This window comes from Hyla sarda, chromosome 10 (assembly GCF_029499605.1).
Source record: "Hyla sarda isolate aHylSar1 chromosome 10, aHylSar1.hap1, whole genome shotgun sequence".
NCBI classification, from domain to species: Eukaryota; Metazoa; Chordata; class Amphibia; order Anura; family Hylidae; genus Hyla; species Hyla sarda.
In genome coordinates, this window is record NC_079198.1 from 19260486 (window position 1) to 19275421 (window position 14936).

General features: G+C 44.2%; 1 protein-coding gene across 1 annotated transcript in view; it reads right to left on the bottom strand.

The window, feature by feature from the left end:
• Positions 1-14936, bottom strand: part of BCAM (basal cell adhesion molecule (Lutheran blood group)) — a 90647-nt gene that overhangs the window by 5323 nt on the left and 70388 nt on the right. Inside the window, exons 8-14 of the mRNA XM_056543321.1 lie at positions 14644-14803; positions 13835-13950; positions 13606-13747; positions 11940-12067; positions 10316-10451; positions 8479-8514; positions 7696-7831 (exon numbers count right to left, since the gene is read on the bottom strand). Of these exons, the coding sequence (XP_056399296.1) occupies positions 7696-7831; positions 8479-8514; positions 10316-10451; positions 11940-12067; positions 13606-13747; positions 13835-13950; positions 14644-14803 (854 nt within the window). The remainder of the gene's footprint in view (positions 1-7695; positions 7832-8478; positions 8515-10315; positions 10452-11939; positions 12068-13605; positions 13748-13834; positions 13951-14643; positions 14804-14936) is intronic.

Consider the following 14936-nt stretch of genomic DNA (forward strand, 5'->3'; position numbering starts at 1 on the left):
CTTGCATTGAGGGGGTGGGGTGTGACATCACGAGGGGGCATGGTGGTGACATCACGCCCCCCCCCCCCCCCACCGACACCCAGCGTTTTAAACGAACGCTGGGTGCTGCACAGGGATTGCAGGGTTCCCAGCTGCATAACCCCCACGATCAGACATCTTATTCCCTATCCTTTAGATGGGGGAAAAGATGTCTAGGGGCAGAGCACCCCTTTAAGCTTCTTCCCTTTCCCCCTTTTCCTGCTGTTTAAATCTTCTTCTCTGAAAATCAGCTAAGCTCTGTCCTGTGTCTTCAAGACAAGCAATACAAGTCTATGAAGAAGGGAGGAGGGAGTTCCACCCACCAGCTCTAGGAGAACTGCAAATTAGAGATGAAGCCTGCAATCTTAATATACAATCTGGCAAGCATGAAAATGCGTCTAGGCAAGGAAGCACTGACATAGCAGACCAAAGAGTAGACCATTAATCCCCTCATTAAAGTGCCAGGCTTTGGCACCCAACACCACAGGACCAGTTTTTCAACAGCACCCATTAGGAAAGAGGATTGACCAACCAGGGCATGGCCATATCTTTTAGAAACCAGAAGGCCTCCTTCCAATGTCCAGGGAGAGAAATAATAATAGAAGACACTATTTTGACTGGTCAAGCAATTAGGTTACACAGCATTTTGTATGAACCACTCTACAGAGACCATTCTATCATACTCATCCCATGATAAATGCAAAGGGTGATTCCACTTGTGTATATTGAATCGTCAACCATTTTCTTTGCCCTTGTCGGCCTTCATATATTACACAAAAAGTGCGCAATGTCTGAAGGTGATTGTATAACTATGATCATTATGGAGATGACAGGAACAATACGAGCCGTTCAGTGAGTGAATGGAGCTTTGCCAAGCTAAGGAGCACTAAGGGAAATTAATTCCTGTTAAATTACAATAGCAAATTGCTACATCTGTACGTACCAGATGAGATGGCAGAATACATGCTAGTCATTGAGACGTGGGAAAGAGAACACTGATGGGAGCCTTGAAGATCTAGTATAGAGGTTCACAATCTTTTGTAGGCCATAATAGATGGTGCTGAGCCTCAATGACCAGCTGACATAGGGTTGACCCTGGTGCCAAAATCTAGCAAAACTATGACATTCTTGGTGCAAAGGGTGCCCAATAGTATTTGTGCAGGGAGTCAAGCAAAGTCGTGTAGCTACGAAGCAAATGGTTCAGGAGCTTAGATCAATGTGACAGTGACTGAATATTGAGACTGCTTTGTTAGATGTGCCATTGATTTCAATGGTGCCCATTGGACTTGGAGCATTGGAATAGAGATCTGGATTGGGATCAGGATCCTGCGGGACCCAATAAACAATTTGCGGGTGCTGTCGCCCGGTTATGAGGTTGTCACAGAAAATAAAGCAGGTCCCGCATAATCCCGCACAATTCCGCAAACCTCTGAAATGCCACAGGGGGCCAAGAAAATGGCACAATGTGGTGATGAAATGGCACTAGGGGGCTGAGAAAATGGCACAAGGGGGTGGTGAAATGGCACAAGGGGGTGATGGAATGGCACTAGGGGTTGATGAAATGGCACAAGGGGGTGATGGAATGGCACAAGGGGGTGATGAAATGGCACTAGGGGTTGATGAAATGCCACAAGGGGGTGATGAAATGGCACTAGGGGGTGATGAAATGACACAAGGGGGCTGAGAAAATGGCACAAGGGGGTGATGAAATGGCACAAGGGGGCTGAGAAAATGGCACAAGGGGGTGATGAAATGGCACTAAGGGGGCTGATAAAATGGCACAAGGGGGTGATGAAATTGCACCAGGGGGCTGAGAAAATGGCACAAGGGGATGATGAAATTGCACCAGGGGGCTGAGAAAATGGCACAAGGGGTGATGAAATTGCACTAGGGGTTGATGAAATGGCATTAGGGGGCTGAGAAAATTGCACAAGGGTTGATGAAATGGCACTAGGAGGTGATGAAATGGCACTGAGGGAGCGGGGAGTGACGTCACGAGGGGGCATGATCGACCCCCCGCAGCGTGCAAACAGCGTTCGTAACTAAATGTTCTGAACGATGGCCAGTGGAGTACCCCTTTAAAAGAACAGTCCCACTCAGGGCTCTACATTGGAACTTTCAAAAACAAGGTACTGGTGGCCAAAGAGTGAGTAGGATGAGAGGTGGGAGGACAGTTCAAGGTACATATGTTGTTCAAGAAGTTTTGAGGCAAAGGGAAGAAGCGAGATGGGGCGGTAGCTGAACAAAAATGATTGGTCGAGAGATTTTTTTTTGAGAATAGGTGTGATGGTTGCAGGTGAAAAGTGCCAGTGTTTAGTGATGGGCTAAAGCGCACTCCTGAGAGGAGCCAAAATGGTCGACCACTCCTTTACGTGAGAAAAACCTTCACAATTCTGACTTAGAAAGCGAGAACCTCCTTTAATAAAAGTCCAGTGAACTTGGATAAGGTTCTGTCCGTATCGACCTCTCTAATCCAGTCGGACCGGTCTAACATGACAACTATGTGTAGTTGTTCTCAAGGATCGGCCTTATCAAGGGCTCCTTGCATTCCATTGTGTGTGGAAACCTGCGCTCTCTCAACAGTCGTACTTCATCTCCACGCCGCTTTTGAAGTCTGGAGATTGTTCTGTAGTGAGGGGCATGCTTGTTTCATTACTCAAACCAGATACGTAGGGCCAAGGTTATTTTCAGATTTCTTTCCCAGCCTCAGACACAAATTCACTTTACAGCCCCCAGGGGAGAAGAACAGTACGAGAGTAACGGTATATCCTCCGAAACACTGCAAAACAGATCTACAACTATTGGGATAATTACTGAAGGAGGAACCCAAAAAGTATTGGGAATCCATCGTAATCTCTGGTAATAATGGGACCCCACACGTATATTCTGTGGGGTCAACTCAAGGAGCCAAATACACTCGCCTCCGAGGCTGGGCCCATAAATCCTATGGGCAAATAATCAAGGATTAGGAAAACATAGTAACTTTCTTGGAAAAACAGCGTCACTCTTCTCCTTGTCAGGTTAAGGCAGCATTCACACAACGTTTTTGCTATACAGTTCCCATATCAGGTTTTTGATGAAAAATGGATTCCTCAAGACCTGACTAAACTATATGAAAACGTATGTACAAATTTGAACCCGTATACAGTTAAAAACCGAATACGGTTTGAAAAATGATGTCCGGTTGCATTCGTTTTTAAAGAAAAAAAATGTATACGTTTTAAACTTTTCACTCCATTTTGAATAAAGTTTCACTTGTTTGATTGAAATTCCAAGAAAAAAAAACTGTGCAAAGTCAAAAACCATATGGCGAAAAACGGATGGAACCGTACGCACATACGGTTCTGTACGGTTCCCATTGACTCACATGTTTAAAAAAAACGTATACGGTTTAATACAGTTTTTCACCCGGACCAAAAGCCGTGGTAGACTATGGTTTTGGGTACGGGGGAAAAAAACTGACAAAACCGTACAGGATGCAAAACGGACACAACCGGATGCATCTCTTGGCATACGGTTTTCAATGGAGAGTCAATGTATACGGTTTTCAATATGGTTCTGTACGGTTTTCACATTGAAAACATATACGGGAACTGTAGTGCAAAAACGTGGTGTGAACGCAGCCTAATAAAGTTTTTTTACAGCTCAGCTCTATTTACTTCATTGGATCCAAGCTGCAATACCACACACAAACTGAAGACAAGAGTGGTGCTGCTTCTGAAAGAAAGCAGCTATTTTCTTTTTTTAAATCTAGATACTTTGGAGGGAAAAAAAAAAATTAAATATCTTAATCCTTCCAGTACTTATCAGCTGCTATATGCTCCAGAGGAAGTTGTGTAGTTCTTTCCAGTCTGACCACAGTGCTCTCTGCTGACACCTCTGTCCATGTCAGGAACTGTCCAGAGTAGGAGAGGTTTGCTATGGGGATTTTCTCCTCCTCTGGACATTTCCTGACATGGACAGAGGTGTCAGCAGAGAGCACTGTGGTCAGACTGGAAAGAACTACACAACTTCCAGCAGCTGATAAGTACTTAAGATTTTTTTAAATGGAAGTAATTTACAAATCTGTTTAACTTTCTGCCACCAGTTGATTTGAAACCCTTTATTATTCCTCCGGAGTACCCCTTTAATCTAATATGCCCTTTCAGACAAGCACAACTCGTATTTTCCATAAAAATGGGTGTAAATTTTCTCGAAAGTAACGGCAAGTAGCTGACAGTATTAATAACCGTGCCACGACGCAGTCATTGGTTTAACCTGTAGTTTACTAAATATCTATAGCCGGATGTGATGTAGACCACTAAACCACCCCCAACCCCCACCCCCCGCCATGAACCGGAGCCTAATATGGGATTTACATTCCGTAATGAACAATTATTCTCCTTTAACCTCAAGAAAGCTCATAAAGCATCATCGGAATTGTGGCTATTCTAAACAGATGGGCCGGGGAATTTTCGCTCTAGGCGGGGTGATGCCACATCTTAAGTGTTCTGTGGTTCATAAGGATAAATGAGCAGAAGTTCATTAGAAGGAGAACGTCTTTCCTATGGGAAAAAAAATTAATAATATGGCTTTATTTCTGTACAAAACCAAACAGCAGGGCCGGCCACAGATATAAATAGTCACTTAAAACAATACAAAAATAACCTCCTTGTCCCCAATGGGCTGCCTGGGTAACACAAAAAACCATGGGGAAGAGACGACCTGCGAAATCCTAGTTTCCCCCTCTTCTACAGAATATGTGTTGCAAAACTACAACTCCCAGCATGCCCGGACAGCCGTTGGCTGTCCGGGCATGCTGGGAGTTGTAGTTTTGTAACACCCGGAGGTCCACAGTTTGGAGATCACTGCTATACATGCTTGGCTTAAAGGGGTACTCCATTATTTGAAAACGTAATAAATTACTGCTATTAAAAAAAAAAATCTCAATCCTTTCAGTACTTATCAGCTGCTGTATGATCCACGTGAAGTTCTTCTCTTTTTGAATTTCCTTTCTGTCCGACCACAGTGCTCTCTGCTGACACATCTGTCTATGTCAGGAACTGTCCAGAGTTGAAGCAAATCCCCATCGAAAATCTGTCTAACTCTGGACAATTCCTGACATGGACAGAGGTGTCAAATAATGGAGTACCCCCTTTAAGCCAAGCATGTATAGCAGTGATCTCCAAACTGTGGACCTTCAGCTGTTACAAAACTACAACTCCCAGCACGGCAACCACTAACCCCCCTGCCCCACCACCCGAGATCTCCTGTACGAGGCCATGGCTCTCCACGGAAGCGGTACGTTACGGCCCCCCGCACAACATGGGCGCTGCCAAGCCTCCTCTATATATCTCTATGGGAGTGCCGGAGATAGCCGAACAGCTCTCCCATAGACATATATGGAGGGGACATGGTGGCCCCCGCTTTGTGCTGGGGTTGTGACGCGCCGCTCCCGGGGAGAACCGGGGCCCCTTGCAGGGAATTGCCCGGGGTTGCAAGGGTCAAACCTACCGCAATCTAAATCAGCTGCTGTATGATACACATGAAGTTCTTTTCTTTTTGAATGTCCTTTCTGCCTGACCACAGTGCTCTCTGCTGACTCCTCTGTCCATGTCAGGAACTGTCCAGAGTAGGAGCAAATTCCCATAATAAACCTATCCTGCTCTGGACAGTTCCTGACATGGACAAAGGTGTCAGCAGAGAGCACTGTGGTCAGACCGAAAAGAAATTAAGAAATAAAGGAACTTCCTCTGTAGTATACAGCAGCTAATAAGTACTGGAAGGATTAAGATTTTTTTATAGAAGTAATTAAAAAATCTGGTTAACTTTCTGGCACCAGTTGATTTAAAAAATAAAATAAAATTCTCCAGTGGAGTACCCCTTTAAGTAGCCCATATATTTTCTATTGGCCAAATCCCTGCTCGGCAATAAGCTTAGCCATTGGCTGTCCAGGCATGCTGGGAGTTGTAGTTTTGCAACATTTAGTAGATCCACAGTTTGGAGACCACTGATCTAAAAGCTTTTTTTTTTACATGGGCCGATTATTGGCATTCCTAGGTCCCGTGTAAGAGGGCCGGGGATCAGCCGACCAATAAAATCATCTTCGCCAGTGGATGTGCGCCCGAAGTGTAGGGCCGCATAAACAATCCAAGGATCCTTTGTACAAATGATTGATTCTTGTAAATGCTCAGTCAACGAGAACCGATGTCTAAGATTGGCGCCTTGTTATCACGGCACTGTCGGCCCGTCTAAAAGGGCCTTTAGTCAGGCTGCATGATACATGGGCATAGCCATTCAGGAGGAGTACGGGAAGCGGAGTGGTGTTTGCTTCCAGTGAATGGACAGGAAAAAGACGTCAAATACACCATAATATCATTTACCGTACATGATGGGAGAAAACAGATGCGCGCAATTTCATCCTGGCGAATATATATTGGCAGGGAATCACTGAGCACAGCTGTCGACTGGCAGAAATATAAAAGCTGCCAAATAGTAAGAGCGGCATGTAAGCAATGTAAGGCCTGGTAAGCTACCTGCTTATAGCACAACGAGACCAGCACTCCGACAGACAATGTTTTAAAGGGGTACTCCCGTGGAATACTTTTTTTTTTTTTTAATCAACTGGTGCCAGAAAGTTAAACAGATTTGTAAATCACTTCTATTAAAAAATCTTAATCCTTCCAGTACTTCTTAGTGGCTGTATACTAAAGAGAAATCCAAAAAAAGAAATGCATTTCCAGTAATGTCCTGACCACACTGCTCTCTGCTGACCTCTGCTGTCCATTTTAGGAACTGTCCAGAGCAGCATATGTTTTCTATGGGGATTTTCTCCTTCTCTGGAAAGTTCCTAAAATGGACAGCAGAGGTCAGCAGAGAGCACAGTGGTCATGACATAAGAGGAAATGCATTTCTTTTTTTTATTTCTCTTTAGTATACAGCCCCTAAAAGGTACAGGAAGGATTAAGATTTTTTTAATAGAAGTGATTTACAAATCTGTTTAACTTTCTGGCACCAGTTGATTTTAAAAAAAAGTTTTCCACGGGAGTACCCCTTTAAGTAATCTCACACAGTTTAATTAAAGGAGAACTCCACCTGAAATGTAAAACCTTTGTATGGTGATCCCTCAACTTCAGGTTACAGTATTTCCAACATACAATGGTCGTTTCTGGACCATTGTAACTTGAAACCAGATTCAACATACAATGCTACGGACAGTCCGGATCTGTGAAACGTGTCAATGGCCGGAAGAACCGACCAATCAGAATGGGCATTCACTGGTAAAACCCCTGTATTACTGAAGTGTATGCACTGACTGGTGTCTGGTAGCGCCCCCTACAGTACAGGGAGGTATTACATGTTCTGTACTCTTTACCTGTACCAGGGTTAGCTGCTCCTTTGACACCAGGTGCGGGCGGCTCCATGTTACTTTTTTAGGACATTGCGTGTACTGTACAAGACCCTGAAGAAGCTCCTGTCCTCTACATAGACAATGATTACAGTTCCCAGCAGATCTTTCTTACTTTTATATGTAAGGATTTGCCTTATCTGTATTAGTTATCTACTTATTTTTCTTTAATCCTCATTTTTTACTATTTTTGGATGATATTTTGGGACTTCCCCATGTCAGTGAACATTGAGTGAAGCAGCTGATATAGGTTCTACCAAAGAAACAACCCCCCCCCCCAATTCACTTACAGAGGTTGTTTTTCTGATCGTCCACACGCCAATTTTCCTTTTTTCTGTAAGATGAAGAAAAGACCGACCACCAGAAGAAGGAGAAGAACACAGACAACCACAGCGATGATGGCTGTGCTGCTGCTACCGCTTTGTTCTGCAAGAGACAAAATATTATGAGCATCCATAGGTTCTACTGCAAGAATTAAAGGGGTTATCCAGGGAAAAACTTTATATATATATATATATATATATATATATATATATATATATATATATATATCTCAACTGGCTCCAGAAAGTTAGACAGATTTGTAAATTACTTCTATTAAAAAATCTTAATCCTTCCAGTACTTATAAGCTGCTGAATACTACAGAGGAAATTCTTTTCTTTTTGGAACACAGTGCTCTCTGCTGACATCTCTGTCCATTTTAGGAACTGTCCAGAGCAGCATATGTTTTCTATGGGGATTTTCTCCTACTCTGGATAGTTCTTAAAATGGACAGAGATGTCAGCAGAGAGCAGTGTGGTCATGATGTCAGCAGAGAGCTCTGTGTTCCAAAAAGAAAATAATTTCCTCTGCAGTATTCAGCAGCTAATAAGTACTGTAAGGATTAAGATTTTTTTAATAGAAGTAATTTGCAAATCTGTTTAACTTTCTGGCACCAGTTGATTAAAAAAAAAAAAAAGTTTTCCACCGGAGTACCCCTTTAAGAGTGTTATATGGATTCTACTCTATAAACCCCATTACATGCATAACCTATACATAACCAAGGTTCCCTCTAGTATAAGTGCAGACATACCTTGGGCAGGCGCTGTGCTTGGGGGCACCAGGCTTGCTGAAAAGGAAGAAGAAACATTTATCAGTTGTCATTACCATTATAAAAATATATATAAAAATGCATGTAATGTCGGGTGCGACTAGTCAGAGTTACTTATTTTAGGAGAAAGGATGGGTATAATGCATTTCTATATAAAACATGTCTACATGGGTTTAATTCAAAGTCATAAATGCTCTTTCCTAAAATGTAGGTTCTGCGCACGTATAAACAGTACCAAGGAATTTTTACAAGCAACCTATTGCATATTGAGGTGAGTTTAAAGGGGTACTCCGGTGGAAAACCTTTTTTTTTTTTTTTTTTTTTTTATCAACTGGTGCCAGAAAGTTAAACAGATTTGTAAATTACTTCTATTAAAAAATCTCAATCCTTCCAGTACTTATTAGCTGCTGAATACTACAGAGGAAATAGTTTTCTTTTTGGAACACAGAGCTCTCTGTTGACATCACGAGCACAGTGCTCTCTGCTGACATCTCTGTCCATTTTAGGAACTGTCCAGAGCAGCATATATGTTTGCTATGGAAATTTTCTCCTATTCTGGACAGTTCTTAAAATGGACAGAGATGTCAGCAGAGAGCACTGTGCTCGTGATGCCAGCAGAGAGCTCTGTGTTCCAAAAAGAAAATAATTTTCTCTGTAGTATTGAGCAGCTAATAAGTACTGGAAGGATTAAGATTTTTTTTTTATAGAAGTAATTTACAAATCTGTTTAACTTTCTGGCACAAGTTGATTAAAAAAAGAAAAGGTTTTCCACCAGAGTACCTCTTTAATAGCTCCAAAACAATAAGGGGTACTCCGCCCCTAGACATCTTATCCCCTATCCAAAGAATAGGTGATAAGATGTCTGATCGCGGGGGTCCGACCACTGGCACCACAGCCTTCTGAACAGAGAAGCTTGGAGCTTCTGTGTTTGTGACGTCACGCCACGCCCCCTCCATTCATGTCTATGGGAGGGGGCGTGACGGCTAGCCGTCACGCCCCCTCCCATAGACATGAATGGAGTGGGTGTGACGACTGTGGTCGCCAGTCATCCAGCACAGAGCAGAGTTCGCTCCGTGCACCAGATAACTGAGGTGCTGTGCCAGAGAGATCGTGGGGGGTACCAGTGGCCGACTCCCCCCCCCCCCGCGATCTTGGATGCCTTGGATAGGGGAAAAGATGTCTAGTACCCCTTTAAATTTTACTTAGAATGATGTGTTAAAAATAAATAAATAAAATCATAGAGGCTAAAACATATTCTATGTACAATTTCACAACAAAAACTGTATGGTGTTGAAGGGTGAACATTCACTTTAAAGGAGTAGTCCGGCGCGCACTTTTCTTATTTTATCCCGTCCGGGCTGCAAAAACAAAAAGAAAACAAACTTTCTCTTACCTGCCAACGAGCCCCCGGAGCTCCGGTACACTCCGGTACAGGTGTTCGGTCCCCAGGCTGTATTCTTCTTACTTCCTGTTAGCCCGGCACATCACACGGAGCTTCAGCCTATCACCGGCCGAGGCGGGACATCGCTGCGGCTGGTGATAGGCTGGAGCTCCGTGTGACGTGTCGGGCTAACAGGAAGTAAGAAGAATACAGCCCAGCGACCGAACACCTGTACCGGTGTGTACCGGAGCTCCGGGGGCTCGTTGGCAGGTAAGCGAAAGTTTGTTTTCTTTTTTTTTTTGCAGCCCGGACCGGTTAAATAAGAAAAGTGCGCGCCGGAGTACTCCTTTAAGGTACTAAAAAAAATAATAATAATAATAGCACACATTTTGAACATTCCCCAGGATACACCCCCAGGATTCCCTCAGTCGGACTTACAGATGCTCAGCTTGAATTTTTTATCTTTGGTTCCAAGTGAATTTGTTGCAGTGCATGAAATATCATTAATAAGCTTGGACGTGACCTTGAACGCAACCTCGCTTTTTACAATTTTGCCAGAAACTGTCTGGGTAGGCTGAAAGAGAAACATAACAATCACTGTACACAGGCCATGACACGAGGGAGAAATCGGACAACAACGGCCAATGTTAGGGTGGAATTAGTCAAGTGAGGATCATAAAAACCACTGGACGCGAAGAAAGGGACAATGGGACTTAGTGGCCTCAAGATCAGAATTATCATTGAACACACGCGTCCTGATCGCGCAATGACACAACTATGACAAGTACAGTGAATGGTGCTCTGGAGACAAGGAATCTTCAATGGTGACTTGTGGGGGTTTTCCCAAAAATTGAACATGGCGTACTGTCAACGCGGTCAGAATTACCACAAGGCGAGTTCAGAAAAAAGCTGCGTGTATCCAACGATTCAACACTGTCCTTGGTGAAGTGGCCAGGACTGATCAAAATTATAGTCATACAGGACGTGCTGTAATATTCTATATATTCTTTAGATGTACAGCTATATATGTGTTACGTTATGAGCTCTGGCCACACACACTGGCCGTGAGCGCATGGTCCCCTTGCCTTCTGCTGACGATGGGGCAGGGATTAGCATCGCGGGATGTGCCCGCATGCGAGCCCCAGTCCGTCACTCTCCGGGTGTTTCTCCTGCCTCTCTGCTCCAGCGCGCGTGTCCCCGTCCCCTAGGGCGTGCACGCCGGAGCTTTAAGATTTATAGGGCCAGTACGCTCATTAGTGTAATCCACCTGTGGCTCATTTATAAATTCCTCCACCCTCCTCAGTTCCCTGCCGGATCTTTGTTGCCTTGTGCCTTTGAGAAAGTGTTCCTCTGTATTGCCTTGCCGTGTATCAGATCTCTTGATCGTGACTTGACCTTGCTCCTCTGCTGCCTGCCTACTGACCTCCTGCTTTGTCCTGACTACACTACTGTGCCGCCTGCCCTGACCTTCTGCTATCCAGACTACGAGCTGCCTTATCCCTCCTGTGCCTCGCATCTCCTCAGCCGCCTGTGTGGTCGAGCTGTGCCAGAGGTAGCGACCTGGGTGCCACCTGCCGCAGCAAGTCCATCCCACTTTGCGGCGGGCTCTGGTGAAAACCAGCGGCACCTTAGACTACACTCCCTGGTACGGTCCAAGTCATCTGCCACACAGGTCCAGCGGATCCACCGGAGTTCCTGTCTTCTGAAAAGTGCTGTACTCAAAAACCTAAACCCTGATCCATATTCTTCAAACTTCTTGTTTCACACACTTTAACACTGAAGGCGTAAAGGAGGGGACAAAAAAATAGATGTATTTTGGGACATTGTGGATTGCTGAGGTATTTTTTTTATTTTTTTTTGCTTACGTTCTACTTTTAAATTCCTCAAATTATTTACATATTGAAGGAATCCGAATAGTAAATGATAGTAATAGAAGCAATGATGCATATGACTGAAGCTGGAAACTGAAATAGTGCCAGCAACTGGCTGACTGCACTGTCCATGGCGCCTTTTTATTTTCATAATCTAATTTTTCAATGGCATTATGAATGTAGATACTAACCTGCAGCTCTGCTGGGTTCCACCTTATCGCAGGCTCCGGGTATCCTGTTGCTGAACAAGATAATGTTAACATGTGACCTTCAGAAGGTACATCCACTGATTCACTCTCAGGCCCGAGATCTGGAGGTCCTAAAGGAGATAACAGTAATCAGAAGTGGTCAGAATAGAGTTAAAGGGGTACTCCGGTGGAAAACTTATTTATTTATTTTTTTTAAATCAACTGGTGCCAGAAAGGTAAACAGATTTGTAAATTACTTCTATGAAAAAAATCTTAATCCTTCCAGTACTTATTAGCTGCTGAATACTACAGAGGTCTCTGATGACATCTCTGTCCATTTTAGGAACTGTCCAGAGCAGCATATGTTTGCTATGGGGATTTTCTCCTACTCTGGACAGTTCTTAAAATGGACAGAGGTGTCAGCAGAGAGCACTGTGCTCGTGATGTCAGCAGAGAGCTCTGTGTTCCAAAAAGAAAATAATTTCTTCTGTAGTATTCTGCAGCTAATAAGTACTGGAAGGATTAACACTTTTTAATAGAAGTAATTTACAAATCTGTTTAACTTTCTGGTACCAGTTGATTTAAAAAAAAAAAAAAAAAAAAAGGTTTCCACAAGAGTACCCCTTTAACAGGCACTTGGCACAGAATATAGCATAAGCCTTTCTGGCGCCCAAATTCTTAACTGGCACAATTTACTCAAATGAATTATACATTACAAAATGCCAGTCCTGATATATCTGTAAATGAGGCTGCATCTGGTATTGCAAAACAGTTGAGATGCAATACCATTTGCAGCCAAAGGACACAGGTGGCGCTGTTTTAAGAAAAAAGGCAAACCCATTAAAGGGGTAATCCAGGAAAAAACTTTTTTTTTTATATATCAACAGGCTCCAGAAAGTTAAACAGATTTGCAAATTACTTCTATTAAAAAAATCTTAATCCTTTCAGTACTTATGAGCTTCTGAAGTTGAGTTGTTCTTTTCTGTCTAAGTCCTCTCTGACGACACGTGTCTCGGGAATCGCCCAGGTTCGAAGCAAATCGCCATAGCAAACCTCTTCTAAACTGCACGGTACCAGAGACATGTGCCATTAGAGAGCACTTAGACAGAAAAGAACAACTCAACATCAGAAGCTCATAAGTACTGAAAGGATTAATATTTTTTTAATAGAAGTAACTTACAAATCTGTATAACTTTCTGAAGCCAGTTGATATATCAAAAAAAGTTTTTTCCTGGATAACCCCTTTAAGTACCCTTTAATGGGGTACTCTGCCCTTAGACATCTTATTCCCTATCCAAAGGATAGGGGATAAGATGTCTGATCATGGGGCTCCCGCTGCTGGGGACCCCACGATCTCCCTGCTGCACCTGGCATTTGTTTAGAGCTTTGAGTGCAGTGCCGGAGGCTCGTGAAGTCACGTCCGCACCCCGTTCGTGACGTCACGGCCATGCCCCTTCAATGCAAGTCTATGGGAGGGGGCGTGACCGTGACGTCAGGAGCCCCGGCCCCGCATCACCAGTCATCCGGCACGGAGCGAAGTTCGCTCCGTGCATCGGATATTTGGGGTGCCGCTGCTATCCTTTGGATAGGGGATAAGATATCTAGGGGCGGAGTACCCCTTTAAGTACATATGGAGTCACTATTTGTTGCTCTAACAGTTTGCTCTTACCTTCCACAACGACGGTGACACTCGCCTCTTTGACCAGTCCTGGCACTGTAGAGACTGTAGCTTCACAAGTGTAAACCCCGGAATCAGCATAGGTTAAATTGCGCAAGCGATGCCTGTTGCTGCTAGAAAGGATTTTATCCCCCTGTAAGAGAAGATTGTGACCAATGAAGACAAGCTCCTCAGTGGCTACGAGGTGCAACGATAAGACGGCACTAGACGCCAGCTTTACCTTCTTCCAGACTAAGGTGGGTATTTCCGAGCCATCGCCAATGCAGTTAAGAGGAACGTTATCCCCAACAGAATGGTGGACTTCTCCGGATGGGATGAGAGTTAGAGGATTCAGGTCTGTGGGAGAAACGCGAAACGTTTATTCCAAAAAAAGGAAACAATACATCTAAGGAAATTGTCATTCTAATGTAGCAACTAGTGAAAAGTCACTTAGAGGAGCAGTCAAAATCAGGCCTATCCAGATAAGGGCACATTGGGGGAGATTTATCAAAACCCACGCAGAGGAAGAGTGGTGCAGTTGCCCGTAGCAACCAATCAGATCGCTTCTTTCCTTTGTGTGACGTCATGAGGGGCGGGGCTATGACGTTACGAGCTCCCGGCGCCTGCTCTAAGCGTTCAGAACATCTTGTTCATGCCATCTCGCCATGACGTCACGCGGCTCCGGCCCCTGTATCGCCCGTCATTACGCACAGAGTGAACTCGTTCTGTGCAGTAATGATGGCGGGGTGCCGCAGCGGCGATCCCCGGGGTCCCCAGCAGCGGGACCGCGGCGATCTAACATCTTATCCCCTATCTTTTGGATAGGGGATAAGATGCCAGGGGCGGAGTACCCCTTTAAATGGACCTTACAGACCGCCGCCGACCGAATATTGATGGCGCATCTTGCTGACAGGCCTTCAATTTTTTATATCCCCCGACAACCCCTATAATAGAGTCAGGTAAGGTGACCCCTTTAAATTGGAAGATTTGGAAAACAAGCAATGGTAGCAGTACAGGAGTGTGGTAGACGAAGCGAAGGGCCCCGCTTACAGTGAACATTGAGGTCTATCTGCTTCTTAAGCAGAATTTCGTCAGGACTGTCAAAATCCAGAGCTTCGCAGATGTAAGTCCCACTATCCTCTCTAGAGATGTTCTGGAAAATGTAAAATCCATCTGACCCAGAGTCCAGGTCGTCCACAGCACCACCAGCCTGAAATACAGAGAGGATCACAATGAGAACTGCGCGGGAAGTATAATGAAAAAATATCAACATGAAGGATATGGAAGGGGTTGTAGGAGAGCAAAAAAGAAACACAGCTGCTTTTTTCAAGAAACAGCGCCAC